Source organism: Topomyia yanbarensis, chromosome 3 (genome assembly GCF_030247195.1).
Source record: "Topomyia yanbarensis strain Yona2022 chromosome 3, ASM3024719v1, whole genome shotgun sequence".
NCBI classification, from domain to species: Eukaryota; Metazoa; Arthropoda; class Insecta; order Diptera; family Culicidae; genus Topomyia; species Topomyia yanbarensis.
In genome coordinates, this window is record NC_080672.1 from 166,113,945 (window position 1) to 166,132,230 (window position 18,286).

Below are 18,286 nucleotides of genomic sequence, written 5' to 3' on the forward strand. Positions count from 1 at the left end.
AACAGCAAACCCCTAGTGTTGCGTGATGTCCCGCAAGAAAACGAGTTCAATTTTAAACCGATTAGAAATAGTAAAATCGAAACATGGATTTGTTTAGCAAGCTAATACAAGCCAATCTTAATGGAGAAAGGTTTAGGAGGCAATGTAACCTAACCTCTTATGCGAATTGTGCTCTCCGTGGCATTACATGTAGTGGATGTCGGTGAGGATGGTAGGGCAGGAATGTTAGTTCGACACTTGTTATTGTTAGAGACCGTATATGGTTTTTCGAACTCCACTAGTGTTAGGAAATGATGGTTACTTTTTAGGTAAGGATAGGGATTAGATCATAAATTTTACTAGCGATAAATAAGAAAAAATAAAAAGAAACTAGTGCACTAATTCTGCACAAACATATTTTAAATAATAGAAAATAAAAAATGAGGAAATAACTCCTGTTTTATTGCCTTTTACGAGTTGAAAACAAGAATATGGTGGATTAATTCTTTGTTTCAGCAGTGTCAGTACTTTTGGCTGAACATCTAATGTATTGAATTCTAAATAAAAAATTTAATCACAAAAAAATAATAAAGTAAAAGTATGAATGAAGAAACAATGGCAAGACATACACAAACTCACCACATTCTCTTTTCTTCTTTACAGCTTGCAGTATCAGGCGCTGCTGGAAGCCGGCCGTTCTAACGTGGACAAGATGCCGCTCGTCCAGGTCGTTGATGTGATGCAGTTCATGCCGCAACTGCAATACATGGTGCGAGGTCAGATTGGCCAAGAGACGCCGGCAAACAAGCGGGCCCGCATCAGCTAGGAATTGGGGTGGGGGGTACAGCAACAGTGCCCTCAGAGCACAGTAGTTTCCGATCTGATAACAAGCAGTAGCAGCATCACCAGTAGCAGTATCCATTCCGGCGCCAGTAGCAGTGTGAGCACATCCTGGAATTTAACACCTACATCACCTTCGTCGAGCGGTATAAAGTCAACGTCGTCCTCTTCCTCTTCCGGGACGCCCGTTTCATTGGGTCCATCCTCTGCGGCTATTGTCAGTAGTAGTAGCAGCGGCAGTGGATTTTCACCACCGAACAACCTGTTAAATTTTGATAAGAAAGCTCTCTCGTCTTGTCGGTATCAGCAAGAGAAAGCTGATTTTTACCAAGACACTTCCAATCGAATGCTGGCTCAATCTTCGGCATACTCGTTTCAAGAGTCAGCATTCGCGGCTGCCGCTGCTGCAGCCGCTGCACAGCAACAGCAACAACAAGCTGCAGTTGCAGCTGCGGCCGCTCAACAAGCAGCCGCTGCCGCACAACAACAACTAACGGCGGCCAACAATGCAGCTATCTTTGCGCCACACTTTGCTTCCGGTTCATACACGCCTGGTACAATGCAGGTCGGATCATACGACAGCTCCGCTGCTACCGCTGCTCGTTCTTGTGCTCTGCCATCGCCCACGATTTATCCACCAACCCCCCCACCCTCAGCACCCTGGATTCATCCATGGTATAGTGGCGATACATTTTAGTCAGTAGATTCTAGCAGGTTTGAAACTACTTTTTTTAATCCTTACCAAATTCTAACCCCGAATAAAAACTGTTGAAATAAAAACTCAAAGTTCCAAAATAAAAGTAATAAAAGTAACGTATTTTCGTGATTGAATGTCAAATCAACCTGCGAGAGTTACGCTCACGTTAAGCAAAATATTTCTGTAGTATTCAGTACATTCAGCACAAACATCGTAGAATAGAAAATCTAACCAAAAGAAAATAAAGCAGCAACGCGATCAAAACCAGAATTACGTAGCAAGTTGATTAGTATTCACCCGGAAAAGTTTGAAATGTCCAAATGCGTAGCGAAGCACTTTCGAACTTGTTTTCCAAACTACAATTTCAAAGTCCCATTCATCGATCGAAGATGTTAAACGAATTTCCATTCGAAATTTGTAAATGTACCCTTAGCAAAAATTATTAACACTCAGCATCATTATAATCGAGATATCGAAAACTAAAGTTACTACTAATTGTATTTTAACTCATAACTCAAAGTATAAAAGAATACAAATACGAAACTCATTCGTTCATGCTATTGTACAAAAATGTGACAAAAGCAGGACTAAGAGTAAGGACAGCGAATCCTTGAAAAATAAATTTCGCTTGGAAAGAAGCTAGCAGTTAGCAAACAAACATAATTATGCGTAAAATAAGCACAGAACTGAATAGACAATGGCAAAGATTCCCCTTTTGAGCTAAGGAGGAATAAGGTAGAATGTTATTTTAAGAGCAATCGATTGGCAGAATCAACCAAGTATGAAGCAATTTGTTTTAGCTTTTCCTCTTCGGAAACGTGTTACTAGTGTTTTGGGTGTGGACGACTTTTTCACGAACAGTAGAAAGTCACCGTAAAAGGAAATCCAGTCAGTCATTCACTCAGAACTGTATCTCTATCCTATCCATTGGATGCTTTGTTGTGTAAGTAGAGAAAGCAAATATGTGTAAATTTTAGTTATTAGTAAAGTATTGGATTTATTAGTAGCAGAGAACATGAGAAAAATGTAACGTACGAATGAGAAAAAAATCCCAGCTAGGTTATAAGCCAGAAAAAAAAGAAGTTTATTTATTTTCTGTTGTATAAAGCGTTTCGCACCCTAGCGATGTTTTATCCCCCTCTACAGAAAAATGGTACCTATAAATTATGTGTTTTTTATTTATTGTTTACGATATAGTTATCAAGTACTTCTTAGTTGTATGCTGCGAAGTGTATACCCGTTAAAGAAAGGCTACTTGTTTATATTAAATATGTCCTACTATCAAACAGACAGAAAAATAAACGAAATACGCTATCAGTGTAACGTCTTTCTTCTGGTAGAAGAAATTCGTAATCCAATAAAATGCATTGTGTTTCTTTTGTTATTTCCATGGCCATAATTTATTTATTTTTTCATTGCAAGCTGTACACTTCTAGATTATGTCCTGAAATTAGAGATCTGTTGACATTTGAAGGTTAACAAGACGTATCGTTTTTGGTTATTTGGGACATTTCCTTTTAATTCATTTCTGTCATAATGTTTGGATCGATATAAATATCTGTTTTCGTCATTTTCTTCCCCGTAGCGAGCGGTATATTTCTCGAACACTTTTTAAAATAGACATCGAACAATGACATATGTGCAACACTTTCTACGTATTTTTGAGTACAGATCGAGCGATGAATGCAAAAAATTGAGGGGAAATATGAAATGACTGAAAAATATATGTTATGTTGCGTTGTGACGATGATTTTGTCGGATTGCTTCATCTACTTAATGGAAGGCGACAATTCATCAGACTCTTCCATAGGTATCGCGGTGGGAAGTTTAGAAGGGTATAAATCCTAGTATTCCCTCCGAGCAATCGATGCGACCTGTAACGCTTAGTTTGTTATCGAGTCGGGCCACCCAAAAAATCTTGTTTAGTTTTCGAATTTCGAGCTCTGGGCAGGCGGCTACCGAGAGTAACGCTTGGAGTAATCTACACTGAAAGTAAAAGTAATTTAATATGTATCTGAAAACGCATACAATTCTGTGTGCAAATCTCTTAAACATTAGAGCCAAGTTTTTGATTAAGTTAATTGTAGCACATACTTTTTATGAGAAATATCTATTGGAGTTATTGGTTTTTGTTAAAGGACTTTAGACGAAATACTAATGAAGATTATTGATTTAGAATATAAATTTCATGTGATATTTTAATAATTCAATTATATTCCTGGCTTCACCGCCAGGTTCTTAATCCAGCGTCAGTCCGCTCGTTATCTTGATCATAAAATACTTCTCGCATCTACCTAGATTGTTCATGGTTGAAGCAGTATGTGGAATGGGAAATCCTTTATTTACAATAATGGAGTTTAGGTTTGTGAATGAATACGTGTCCACTTAAAAACAAACGTATCTAAGTTCATATATAAAAAAGTTTTTGGTCCTGTATATTAATAATTGCTTCGATATATAATTAAGACCACTACATTCGCTACATTTATATGTGTACTTTAGAAAAGTTACAATAGTGGTAAAAGATAACTAGCAAGCTTGTTCTATATATGAAATGTGGCTTGTCTATGTATGTCTTGATTTTTCTTCACCGGACCGGGGAAGAAAAATCAAGGTTTAGACTCCTCTATTCATCTCACCCATTTGAATACGTTAGTTGGAGCAGTATCTGCTATCTCTATTTAACGCATTAGCTGAAATGGTAGGATGAATAAGGGTACGTTGTACTCGACTTTTCGCTTCGCTCAAACGGGAGCATTTCACATTTTTCAGGCAAAAATTTTAACTGTACTGCTTCTTAGGAACGTAGCAAAGATGATGATATCTATTTAAGCGCAATCCAGTCACTCTAAGTCGAGTTATCAACTAAATAGTGTGATATACTGACTAATAAGATGATTAGGGGCACGTCTACCCTAGTACCTTTAACCCTTTTATGCCCAACTTTTTTCTAGTGCATGTAGGATTTCGAAACTATTTTTTCATGAAACCGGTTGGGTCAAGAAACACGAAAAGCCATTTTTCATATAGATAGGTGCTTCCCTCGCAGTGCTAGAAGCTGCTCAATTTCTACCTTCCAATGCTCAATACAATTCTCCTAGAATATTTACAATAGTCCACTTGCGTGAAAAACATAGCCGAAGGCACTCTAGATTGATATGCTTTATCACTTTCAAATAATATTGCAACATAACGAAAATATATGAAAAATTCATTTTGCGTCGTCAACGTAAACTATCCCTGGCAGCACTGCTCCATTGGAATCCAATCACACTATTTGCAATAACTTCAGTTTTAGAGCTGATCCTTGTAACTGTTAGTACTCAAATGAAAGGCAATAGTCACATTTATTAGCCTTACTTGTTTTTGTGAGCAAATTTTGCCTCAATCAAAAGTTATAGTTATTCAAAAACGTTGTTGTCCATAAACAACATGGGCATGAATGGGTTAATAACGTTACTCCAAATTAACCATCACACAAGGTTGCGCAAGTAAAATAATTTGGGATCGCTGAATAGAAAAAAAATGCTTTTAAAAATAGGAGTACCCTCTTAAGAAAAGTCAAGTTGCTTACCGATTTATAGGTGTAGTCAAGTTTAATGAAACTTTGCTGAAGACATATAAACACGAAAACGTCAACGGGAACCAGAAAATACTTTTTTCGCCAATTGGGAGCATGGTGCGGCGTCTCACCCGTCCATCACTTGGATTGCCGCCATCCCTGCACTATCCATGTGCCCCTTTCCTCCGCATTGCAGACCTGTTCGGGCCCTTGCAGTTCCTCGTCTGATGTCCAAGGTCTAAGCATCTGAAGTTTTGCTACATATGCTTGGCAACATCCGGAGCGACTTCCAACGAACACAGCATCCGACTTTTATCTTGCCGGTCTTCGCCAGCTCGTTGGCAACTACCACCAATAGTCGAATCGCTGTCGTTTGAGTGCCTCCATGCGATTTTCAAATCCGGATAGTCGCCGGTGCATATAGTTTGCACTGATCGATCAGTGTATCCTTCAGTTATTCTACGGTCGTTATCTTGTCTAGACCCTTGCACTCGACTACGGTTTCCTGCGAGAGGGCTCTCACGCTTGCTGCGCTGCCCAAGGATTCAGCAACGAGCTCGCGGTAGGTCAAGCTCTTGATGGAAGGATCCTTAACAGCTCGAAGATCAACTCGCCCTTCTAAGTGCGCTTCTTTGTAACCATGTCCCAGCTCCTTCAGCTCTGGGTCCTCTCTCACCTTCTTGAGAAGAGCGGCGTAGGACGTAGTATCATTCGCTTCGACGACCAGTGCAGCGCCTTTGTACCTCTCACGAGAAGGCTTCCATTTCTCTTTCTTCTCTTGCTCCTTCTTTTCTTCCTTTTGTTTTCGTTCCCTCCGCTTCGCCTCTTGGTTTCTCACGATGTACCAACCACAGTCTTTCCCAACGTTCCTCTAGTCGCTGCAGCCCTTCAGCTCCACTCTTCTGCTTTTTCGGGTCCTCTTTCTCCCCCAGCGTGTCCCTCACTTTTTCAGTGCGAGTATTGTGGTGCCTCTTAGATGTCACCTCAGTTTCTGCCGTCGCCTTCTGCTCGCGTTCAGGAGCTGTTAAGACCGATTTAATACTCGTCACTAGCTGCTTCACCTTAATGTGCACATTGTGCTTGTTCTTCACGAACTCATAGATCTCGTCGACCTTTTTCCTCACCTCCGTCAAGTACGACCCAAGATGTGATTCATTCTGAGTGGTGTCGCTACATGATCTCGAGATGAACACTCGATTCGGTAGCCCCATCTCACTTTGGTTTCCTCGTGGCTCACTCTGTACCAAGCCCCTGAATTCCTGTGTGTGTATGTAACGGACAAACTGTCATTCGTGTTTCTCAGCAAGGGCTGAACCGATCTTATCCAAAACAATTTCTAACGAAACCCCAATAGACAGAACACTATTATTTGTTTTGATTCCGATGTTTAGTTTCCAATATATGGATGTTTGTATGAGTAAAAAAGACGCTTTTTGCAGTTTTTGAAAATTATCTTATTATTTAACTTTGAATAAGGACGAGAGATTTTTATCATAGCTAGAAATAAGACCAAAAATATGCAATCTATTATTAACGCCAAAACGGCTAATTTTGGGCCCATAATATTGTTGGAGAATTTAATGGATGAAATACGCCCTATCTTTTGATATTATGTGAGATATTTTGATTTGTTATCTATTTACACGTGATTGTAATAAGATGCTAGCTCCAGCAAATTTGTAACTCTTGCTTTGGCGAATAACTTTACTAAAGACGCTAAATACCTATCTTGAATACTTTAAAAGTTATAGCATGTTGTTTGTGGATTACCCTTTGTCGCCTATTCTTTTTAATCAATCCGTTTAAATAAGACGAATTTTATTTCGTTGGAACGGAAAAGGCTATTTTTCGTATTGAATTTTTTTATCTTCCATCGCTAGAAACAACCACAGAATAATTTCAAGTTGTTCCGGGCGAAAGCCCTCAATAAACAAATTACAATTTCAAGTTGTATGGATGGATCTTGATCGTTGCAAAAAAAATTATTTGCACGAACCTTTTGGTGGCTTATTTTCCAACTTATAACTATCTGATCGATCTGGAACATATCTCGGGAAATGATAAGAGAAATAAGAAACTCCATGCAGTAGCGTAGCCTAGGGGTGTTTGGTGGTTGAACCCCCACTCCTTAAAAACCAAAATTATTTGGATTGAATAAAAAATTAATGCTGACTGGTTTAATTTAACACTACAATAATAATTGTCTGATCAGTATATTGAGAACCTACCGTTTTAAGCATCGTGCTGACTGTTGGAATATAGTGGGAATGGGGCCCTGATCTGTAACTGATCTATTAGTCGGGATCCCATAGTTGTCAAATCATAATATTATAAGCGAATTTAGAAATGTATATCATGTTTTGGTAAACAGTTCTGTGTTTCACAAGCATGTAACCTATTCCAACTTCGCATGCCATGAAAAAAGTTACCCTATTTCGGTTCATGTCTTCAAAAGTGAGCTCTATTAATTTGGAAATCGCAGGATTATTATTATTTTCAGAATTCCGGGATGAGACTGTATTGTAGGGTTTTCATGGAGATATTGCCATGAAAAACCCTACAATAAGAACTTATCACGGAATTATAAAAATAATCTTAATCCTGGGATTTCTAAATAAATAGAGCTAAGTTTTGAATAGATGCACCAAAATAGAGTAACTTTTTATGGGAAGCGAAGTTGGAATAGCTTGCATGCTTGTGAAACATAGGACTGTTCATCGAAATGACACATAGTTCAACAGTTGTTGAAAATATTTTTGGTTTGGGAAAGTATACAATTGTAACGAGAACTAAATATGTTCAATAACGAGAATAATACTTACCGAAATTCATGAAAAATGGCTTTTTCCGTCCGACTCTAGCAGATCCTGATCGATATTTGTGGGCATTTGATTTTTGTTGTATTATCACTTATGTGAATAGGTAAAATAAATTCTCGAGTACTTTTTCAAATGGACGTAAGTAACAATGAGAGATTCTCTTTGAGGTCTTTCTCTTCTGTGCATTACTCGGCCATTTCAACATTTACTACTCTACTCTTTGCATAATATTGTAGTAAAAACCGTCGGCTTTCGATATATACTGGAAAATTAGTACAAAGTGTTGTAATGACGTCGTAATAAACGAAAGAGAAAGTAAACAAAGAGAGGCTCTCAATGTTACTTACGTCCATTTGAAAAAGTACTCGAGAATTATCGAAAACAGTCATTTAAGGTCAAGATCACGTCATCTCGACACCGCTTATTTCGGAGGTTTAGTATCTTCGAATAATAAAAATAAAACTTAAAACAGCACTTCATCTGATGCAATAGTTTTGGCGGTATATCCTCCTGGTAGTAATTATGGAGATTTCAAACAAATTTAGTTCAATCGATCTCTGGTTCGATACTCAATGTCAAGCAAAGTTTTCGAGAGTGTCACTTTGTTGAAGACATTACTATTATTCTTCTGTGGTGATCTATCAAGATGACTGAGTCTCATCAACAAAATGTGATTCTTCGGGCTAACACGGTTGCCATTGACCTCCAGTCTTTCCGCATAACACCAAGTATTGGTGATGTGGAACATTTGCTGAAGGTGAAAATGCAGCTTCGGTTTTCGGAAGTCAGCTTCATCCAGTTGGAGCACGTCAGGCATGCGGTGCTGATAACGTTCAACAAATTCGCCCAGGCGAAAAGATTCAAACAAATTCGCCCAGGCGAAAAGATTGAAAAACGTGCTGGATTGTGACACCGCTAAAATCAAGATCCCTGTGTATATGGATAACGGCAACGTGGAAGTCAAATTACATGATTTGGCACCACGTACTTGCAAAGTGGCCATTAAAAGATTCATGTCGTATTTCGGAGAAGTGGAATCCACTACGGAGGACACGTGGAGGAACTACTTTCCAGGTATTGCAAATGGTGTTTTTGTGGTGAGAATGCGGGTAGACAAATCCATTCCCTCCTACCTTACCCTGCTGTATAAAACAGAAGGAGGAGATACCATTATACAGCCAACTCTATGTACATATCAAGCACAAACTAACACGTGCCAGTTCTGTGAACAAACGACATATTACGGACAATCCTGTCCAGAAACCGCTGAGAAAAGCTCATCTACAGAAAGAAATACCAGCACTCAGTCTCCAATATCATTCCCTGAGCCACAAACAGTTGCCAAATTTGTGGCTGTTGTTCAAGCAAATTGCGAAAACTGCGTCAAATGCCACAAACTCAACAGCTAATATCATCAATGAGGGAGCTACTAGCAATGACGGAGGGTTCATACTCGTGACCCGAAAGGGAAAGAAGTTAGGAACAACACCTGATCACGAACATCAAGGCAGTTGACGACCCGGACATGTGCGAGGACGACGGAAATATGAATGACCCCCCTGATAGAGTTGACGTGGATGCACATATTTCCCTGACACGAAAATGGATCTCCGCGCGCAATGGCAAGTCGCGCGTATGAGATCGGATAGATTAATATTGTATTAATTGTTTATTATTTTTATTTTTTACATCATGTAAATATATAAAAGACCCACGGCTCCGTGAAGCTAACGCCTTGAGCCGTGCCAAATAAACGAATTAAAAAAATGTTAATTTAATGACAGATTCGACAAATTTGCTAAAAGCCCGAAGTCTATTACTATTTTTTTGGCAAATTATTTCTCCATAATTACTTCTAGGAAAATTAATTACTCAAATTAGTATATCAGAAGAAGTTTATGTTGGAAAATATCTTAGAAGTTTTAAAACTTTAAAGAAGACAGTTTCGTAATCATGCCATTTTGACAGTAAGTTCGATTTTCATCAAAACCCACGAAACCGAATTTCGAGCTACGTCACTGACCCCAGGTAGGTAGAAACAAAATCGTTTTACATTCATCCATATGAAACTTCTTTTAATACTGTCTATTTATTATAATATTTATTGTTGACTGTGTCTTATATTAATAGGTACATCTGTTAGGATATTTTGTTTTTTCGAAAATGCTTAAATTTCATATAAGTGTGATAAATTATTGATTATTAAGTTCAGAAACAAAATTAGCCTAACAGATGCCTTTTCTAATTGCTTTTATAATTTAATCAATTAAGTCAAAGTAAGAAAATGCAAAGCCGTCCAACATAAAAAAGCGCATCTTTTGAGGTAATAATTTTGGTGATTAAATCTCCTAGAAGTAATTATGGAAAATGAACTCTTCAAAACCAGTAAGAGACCTGGTTTCTTCAGCAAACTTGTTGATAATGTCAGTTTAAACAATTTTATTGAAAATATGAAGGCTACATGAATGCACTATATCGAGATTATTAAAAAATATTTTTCTTAAAGTCAGTTCTTTTCAAATTTTTTTATTGTAAGATTCAGAGACTACCATGAATAGAATATGAATTATATTGTTTAAACACAACAGATGAGATTTTTTTTATTTCGATTATAGTTGTTTTAACCTTAAGGTCATTCGCCTCTTTGGGTTAAAAAAATCTATTATGAAAAATTTCCAACCCCATGTGCGGGGTCGGGACTCGAACCGAGGTGCGCTGCGTACAAGGCAATCGATTTACCAACTACGCTACGCACACCCCCCCAGATGAGATTTATCAATTACAGTTATATCAGAATAAGTTTGAAGAGTAATTTTTTCAACGCGAAAAAAATTTTACTTGCTGATAGATCAACCGATTTTAAATTCTCTGAGTATTTTGGAAAGAAGAAGAAATAGTCTTTCCAACTGTATGCGATGTTATATACATTTGTTAAAAGTACTATTCGGTTTTGGGACTACAATATGAAAGTAACCATTATTTTTCGATTTTTTAGTTATAAATATGAAAATTGCGCTAGATTTTTATTAGGAATCATCTTTGTTAAAATAGAAATTTAAGGAGAACATTTAATTCCACATCCAACGACCTATTTATGAGTAAAATCGTTTGGAAATGGCAGAGTTAATATTTTTTTCCAAATTAGAAACTTTCTCGCATGAACTTTTAAGTGGATAGTATCACATAAAATTTTCAAAAAATAGATTTTTTGCTCGATTATGTATGCATTCAAAAGTATGTGTGTGAAATTTGAGCTTGAAATTGGAAAAAATAACGGAAGACATTATTATAGCATCTTATAGTGCGAGACAATACCTCACTAACCTCTTAAGAGTTCATGCGAGCAAGTTTCTAATTTGGAAAAAAAATCAATACCTCTGTCATTTTTCAACCGAGCCCTGAAAAACCGTCGAGCTGGTAACACTGCCTAGCAACGATAGCAATATTGCCCCACGACCAATATGTATGAAATTTCCCGTGAACAGTCGCGAAATTTCGCGCATCCGGGAAATATTAAAATGCCTCCTGAAGTTCCCCGCGAGCAGCAGCAAGTTTTTCACGCGCGCCCGGGTGTAACACAAATACTAACTCTGCCCAAGAGTCAATATAAGAATAAAACCGATGAACGAATGCGTGATTCCCCCACATACCCGGTTGAATTCAATAAATTTCCTCTGCCCCCTCGTCTGTCAGAAAATGTGTATCAAGACCAAGTGATTCCCCCTCGAGCTCCAGGAGGTCCAACGCAGCAGCAGCTAGCAGCACGGCAGTCCCTGGCTAAGGAACTTCCCCGATTCTCTGGAGACCCAGCGGATTGGCCGATCTTTATTTCAAGCTATCGATACACAACAGAAGCCTGCGGCTTTTCGGATGGTGAGAACATGCTTCGCCTGCAACGATGTTTGTCTGGTTCTGCGCTTGAAACAGTACGTAGTCGGCTGGTGTTACCAGCAGCGGTGCCCCAAGTGATCGAGACACTTCGTATGCGATTTGGACGTCCTGAGTTGCTGATCAACGCTCTGCTACGCAAGGTGCGAGACATCCCAGCACCACGGTCCGACAGATTGGAAGGTCTCATCGATTTCGGGATGGCGGTGCAAGCGTTATGCGACCACATCGAAGCGGCGAACGAACGCGCTCATTTATCGAATCCTTCACTACTACAGGAACTCGTTGCGAAGCTTCCCGCAGATCAAAGGATGATGTGGGCAGGATATAAGCGTAGTTTTCAAGTCGTCGATTTAAAAACCTTCGGCGATTACATGACGTCGGTGGTGCAGGACGCGTCGAGCGTAGTAACCTTCGAACCTGAGTCCAGAAGGAACAACCCACGCGATCGTCCGAAGAACAAAGCGTTCGTGAACACTCACGCGATGGAAGGAGCAGTCAGTTCTGTACGGTCAATAAATGTGCCAACCGGCGCAGCGAAACAGTTTGACTGCGCACACTGCAGCAAAACTGGTCATCGAGTGCGCGAGTGTATTGCATTTAAAGCGTTGCACGTCGACGACCGCTGGAGAAGAGTCCGAGCTTTAGGTCTTTGTCAGAATTGTCTATTCAGCCATGGACGCAGGGCGTGTCGGATTCGTAGTAGTTGTGACATCGAGGGTTGTCAGTTCCGCCATCATGCACTGCTTCACTCTCTACGTGGGCCTCCAAAGGCTCCAGCATCGAATGCATTAGTGGCGGAGAATCACACCCACCGTCTTCTGACTTCGTCGACGCTGTTTCGGATAATTCCCGTGATCCTACATGGAAGCGACGTCTCGATTGATACCTTTGCATTATTGGACGAGGGATCAGATCTGACACTAATGGAACATGATCTGGCTGTATCGTTGGGTCTGAAAGGTAGCCCTCAGCCTTTGTGTCTACGCTGGACGGGAAACACTTCCCGCATGGAAAAGGAATCGCAACGCATCACTTTCGAGATCGCAGGTGAAGGACAGCACAAACGGCACAATATAGTGAACGCAAGAACGGTTCAATGTCTCAATCTGCCGAGTCAGAGTTTCCAGGTGGAAGAAGCAGCGACAAAACACGCGCACCTTAGGGGGATTCCGGTTAGCAGCTACCATAACGCAAAGCCTAAGATCCTCATAGGAATCGACAACCTACGACTTGCGCTACCACTTAAAGTAAGAGAGGGCGATGGTACCGGTCCGATAGCTGCGAGAACCAGATTGGGCTGGTGTGTCTACGGCCAGCGAGAAAGCGGTGACACCGAAGCTTATAATTTCCACGTAAGCAGATGCGATTGCGACGAAGAACTTCACGATACGGTGAAGCAGTTTTTTGCCATCGAAGAAGCAGGCGTGCACCCGTCAAACATTCCAATGTCTAAGGAAGAACAACGAGCGCTAACCATCCTGGAAACTACAACCCGACGAGTAGAGAACCGTTTCGAAACGGGTTTGTTGTGGAAAGAAGACAATGTAGAATTCCCGAACAGCTACACGATGGCGGTACGTCGTCTAGAATGTCTCGAACGCAGAATGGATCGCGATCCGCTGCTAAAAGAGAACCTCCATCGACAGATGTGCGAATACGAGGCAAAAGGTTACGCGCACAGGGCTACGAAAGCGGAGATAGATGCAGCGGACCCAAGAAGGGTATGGTACCTCCCGATGGGAGCGGTAATAAACCCTAAGAAACCAGGAAAGATCCGAGTTATTTGGGATGCAGCCGCCAAAGTCGATGGAATCTCACTTAACAGCGCTCTTCTCAAAGGTCCGGATCAACTCTCGTCACTTCCAGCCGTGCTATTCCGCTTTCGACAGTATGGGGTGGCGGTCAGCTCGGATATTCAGGAAATGTTCCACCAAATTCGTATCCGAGAGGAAGATAAGAATTCCCAGCGCTTCTTGTGGCGCGCTTGTCCATCGGAGAAACCTACGATCTACTTGATGGATGTCGCTACCTTCGGGAGCACCTGTTCACCAGCTTCGGCACAATTCGTCAAAAATCGGAACGCAGTACAGCACGCTGAACTGTTTCCTGAGGCATCGAAAGCGATCGTCCACGATCACTACGTTGACGATTACCTGTCGAGTTTCGGATCCGTAGAAGAGGCGACAAAGGTAGCAAACGACGTGCGATACATTCACGGACAAGGAGGCTTCAAATTGCACAACTGGCGATCAAATAGCGGCACGGTCCTCGAGCAACTGGGCGAAGTACCAGATGGAACTGAGAAGCAACTGAACCTGATCGACGGGTCGACAACCGAGAGAGTGCTCGGTATGCTTTGGAGCCCATCATCCGATGAACTGAGTTTCTCTACTCAAATGAGCGACGAGGTACAAACACTGATTCGCATGGCAACCCGACCGACGAAGAGGCAGATTCTACGTTGCGTCATGACGTTGTTTGATCCACTGGGGTTACTCTCGCCGTTTATCATCCACGGAAAGGTCTTGATCCAGGACCTGTGGCGCGAAGGCACGGATTGGGACGAACAAGTAGGCGATTTAGTCTATGCGAAGTGGCAGAGGTGGATCGAGATGATCAACCATATCGCAAAGATCCGAATTCCCAGATGTTACTTCCCCAACGCCACGAGAAGGACCTACCTCAGGGCTGAAATGCATGTGTTTGTCGACGCAAGCGAAGTAGCTTATTCGTGCGCTATCTACTTACGCACCTTCAACGAACACGGTAAACCACAGTGCAGCTTAGTAGCGGCAAAATCAAAGGTCGCCCCCCTGAAACCGTGGTCTATTCCCAGGCTGGAGCTGCAGGCGTGTGTACTGGGCGTACGGTGGTCAAAATTTGTCAAGGAAAACCTCGACGTCCCAGTTTCCAAGACGGTTTTCTGGACCGATTCCAGAACGGCGCTATCCTGGATTAATGCCGACCCTCGAAACTATCGCCAGTTCGTGTCCTGTAGAGTAGGTGAGATACTTGAGCATACTTCGGTAAGCGACTGGAGATGGGTGCCTTCCAAATCCAATCCAGCGGACGAAGCAACGAAATGGGGTAGTGGACCGTACTTCAACCACGATAGCAAGTGGTTCCAAGGACCGCATTTCCTGAATCTCCTGGAAGCAGATTGGACCTGTCGCAAAGAACCGGTGATGGTTACCGTGGAAGAAATGCGTGTATCGACACAACATCACAGTTCGTCTGAACCAACGATCGATTTCGACCGATTCTCTTCCTGGGACAGGTTGCAACGTGCGACCGCATACGTTCTCCGTTTTCTGCACAATGTATCGAAGAAACAGCCACGATATAGTGGACAGCTGCAACAGTCGGAGCTGAAGGCTGCTGAAGAAGTCATCTTCAAGTTGGTGCAACGTGAACAATACCCGGACGAAGTTGCAGCGCTGTCAAACAAAGCGCCCAATGAGACCGGTCAAGAAGTCATCGGGAAAAACAGTTGCATCTACCAAATGATGCCGAAGCTGGACGAGAAGGGTTTGCTACGTGAACAGGGTCGAATCGCGGCAGTTAAGAACGTCGCCTACAACGTGCGCCATCCCGTGATTCTACCGAGAAGGCATCGCGTCACGGAACTTCTGGTGCATCGATTCCACCGCAACTTTCGCCATGGCAATGCTGAAACGGTCGTTAACGAAGTTCGACAATTGTACGCTATCCCGAGGCTTCGATTGGTGGTCAAGAAAGTGGGCAGAGAATGCCCGTCCTGCAAAATACGGCGAACCAGACCAATGATCCCTCCAATGGCTCCACTGCCATCTGCCCGCTTAGCCCATCACGAGCGAGCTTTCACCTACACAGGGGTGGATTATTTCGGACCACTGCTGGTGAAGTTGGGGCGATCCAATGTAAAGCGATGGGTCGCACTGTTCACCTGCCTAACGATTCGTGCCGTACACCTAGAAATCGCCTACACACTATCAACGGAGTCCTGTATATCGTGCGTCCGCCGATTCGTTGGACGGCGCGGGCCACCTGCCGAGTTTTTCAGCGACAACGGAACGAATTTCCAAGGAGCCGATCGAGTACTGCAGCACCAGATAAGCCAGGGACTGTCCGCAACGTTTACCAGTGCAAACACGAAATGGAACTTCATACCACCAGGAGCGCCACACATGGGCGGAGCGTGGGAACGCCTAGTACAGTCCGTTAAAGCTGCAATGAAAGAAGCGTATTCCGAGGGGAAGCTTGACGACGAGGGGTTGCAGACGTTGGTCGTGGAGGCTGAAAGTGTCGTAAACTCAAGGCCTCTGACGTATCTGCCATTGGAGAGCGAGGAGACCGAGGCCCTCACCCCGAACCACTTCCTGTTGTTAAGTTCGAATGGGATGAAGCAAATGAACGACGAAGATGAAGGACCGAGACAGTTCAGCGAATCAGTTCGGTGTCGAATCCTGGGGGATTCCTGGGAGCAGATCCAGCATCAGCTAAATGTATTCTGGGGGCGCTGGTTGGTGGAATATCTGCCGGTGATCCGCCGGCAACCGAAATGGTTCAGCGAGACACCATCATTGAAACCAGGCGACCTGGTAATGGTCGCGGAGCCGACGAGACGGAGTGGCTGGGAGCGAGGGCGAATAGTTTGCCTGAAGCAGCATGCGGACGGCAGACATCGACGAGCGGTCGTGAAGATAGGCGACAAGATCTGTGTTCGACCAGTGTCGCGGTTGGCTTTGCTCGACGTGAGGAAGAGTGGAGCTCCGGCGGACTCCGGACTACACCAGGGGGAGACTGTCAACGCAGAAACCGTCGAGCTGGCAACACTGCCTAGCAAATGCAACGCGTCCGCTTCAAAAGCAACACAACAGTAAAGCGCCGCGTCAGTGGGTGACAGACGTCATTTGATGACAGTGGAGATACGTCACCGAACTGTCAACGGCAAGACCGCGTGTTCTCGTAATCGGTCTATTCCACATTAGCCGTGAACGAGAACAGGACTGAACTGGCAAAGTGCTGAAAATTAAACAAATTGAAAATTTAAGTATTAAAGTGAAGAAAAGTAAAGATAGTAAAGAGTGAAAGCGAGGTTAGGAGTAAAGTATAGAATTAGATAGAAGTGAGTTAACTGTGCTAGAAGGAAAGTAAGTTAGCAGCTAAGAAAGAAGAAATATTTTTAATTATTGAAATCTAATTTAACCCCTTTAGCTCGCGGACGAAGCTAACCGCTATCTAGGGCGGAGAAAAGGAATAGCCCACCAAATTGTAAGGTACATTTACAATATAAATACGCTCACTAATTCCGAATTATAATTACAGTTGAAGCTAATTAAAATCATTACGCTGTCAAAACGGCCTTTTTCCTTCGCCCTACAACCTCGACATAAGTTGTTGGATGCGAAATATTTAATGAATAAAAATCGGCAATTTTTTTGGAAAATACTAAAATTTAATATGAGTTTGATAAATCATTGAAAATCAGAAACATAAGTAGTTTAACAGATGTCGTTCTAGGCTACAAACAAGGAGAATCAACATGTTTCAAACCTCTATAGATTATTTTCTTGCATAATATGTCAATGATGTTCAAGAATGCGATCTTTTAAAGTGGGGTAATTGTCGAAAAAAAATTCAACGTTCAAGAACACCTAATTTAAAAATCCTTATCTTTGAAGGTTTGGCACGTGTAAGAAGTTTTCCAACATAAAATACCACACACTTTGATATTTTAGTTATTAATTCGCATAGAGGTAATTATGAAGAAGGCACTCTTCAAAAATAGCAAGAGACTTGGCACCTTCAGTAAAGTTATTGATAATGTCATTTTAAACAATTTTGTTGAAAATATGAAGGCTACATGAATGCAGCATATCGAGATATAAAACAACATGCTATATTTCTACTTAGTGGAGAACAACTATTTTTTTCAACTTAAAAGAAAATTGTTTAAAACCATCATTGCGGGCTGAGAACACAAAACCTATAACTAAATTAGTTATGGAATTTGCGTTTCGACAGAATTCTCATCAAAATCTGACACTAACTTAGTGACAGGACTAAACTAGCGCCGAACTGATGCTATCTCAAAAAAAAAACGGAAACACTCTTTGGACAAAACCCTAGTCCTTTTAATATTTGGGATTTTTTTAAAGCTAGTTCTCTTAAATATATCTTTTTTGTTAGCTTCGGGGACTCATACCTTGAATGCAATGTGAATTTTGTTGTTTATAAACCGCAGAACAGATTTTTCAAATACAGTAATATCAGAATACCTTGTTGAAAAGGTTTTCTATCAATATATTTCGATACTCTGAATGTATTGGATATTCGTGTCTTCAACAAAGTTGTTTGAAATAGCATTTTCGAAAACTTTGCTGGAGACATTAAATCTTGACCTAAATTTGCTTGAAAAGTAAATTCTCTTTAATTACTTCTAGGAGAATTAACCACCAGGGGAGTGGGCGTAGCGTATTGGTAAATCGATTGCCTTGTACGCAGCGCACCTGGGTT

The 18,286-nt window shown here is 41.6% G+C and overlaps 2 protein-coding genes across 2 annotated transcripts in view; both read left to right on the forward strand.

Annotated features, from left to right (window-relative positions):
* LOC131689055 (uncharacterized) overlaps positions 1-2,879 on the forward strand; it is a 31,114-nt gene extending 28,235 nt beyond the window's left edge. Inside the window, exon 5 of the mRNA XM_058973817.1 lies at positions 643-2,879. Within this exon, the coding sequence (XP_058829800.1) occupies positions 643-805 (163 nt within the window). The 3' untranslated portion in view covers positions 806-2,879. The remainder of the gene's footprint in view (positions 1-642) is intronic.
* An 8,479-nt stretch (positions 2,880-11,358) lies between these two features.
* Positions 11,359-17,158, forward strand: LOC131687364 (uncharacterized). The gene is made up of 2 exons (XM_058971445.1): positions 11,359-17,041; positions 17,096-17,158. Exon 1 carries the CDS (start codon positions 11,359-11,361, stop codon positions 16,648-16,650), a length of 5,292 nt encoding a protein of 1,763 aa, XP_058827428.1. The 3' UTR covers positions 16,651-17,041; positions 17,096-17,158.
* Positions 17,159-18,286: the final 1,128 nt, after the last annotated feature.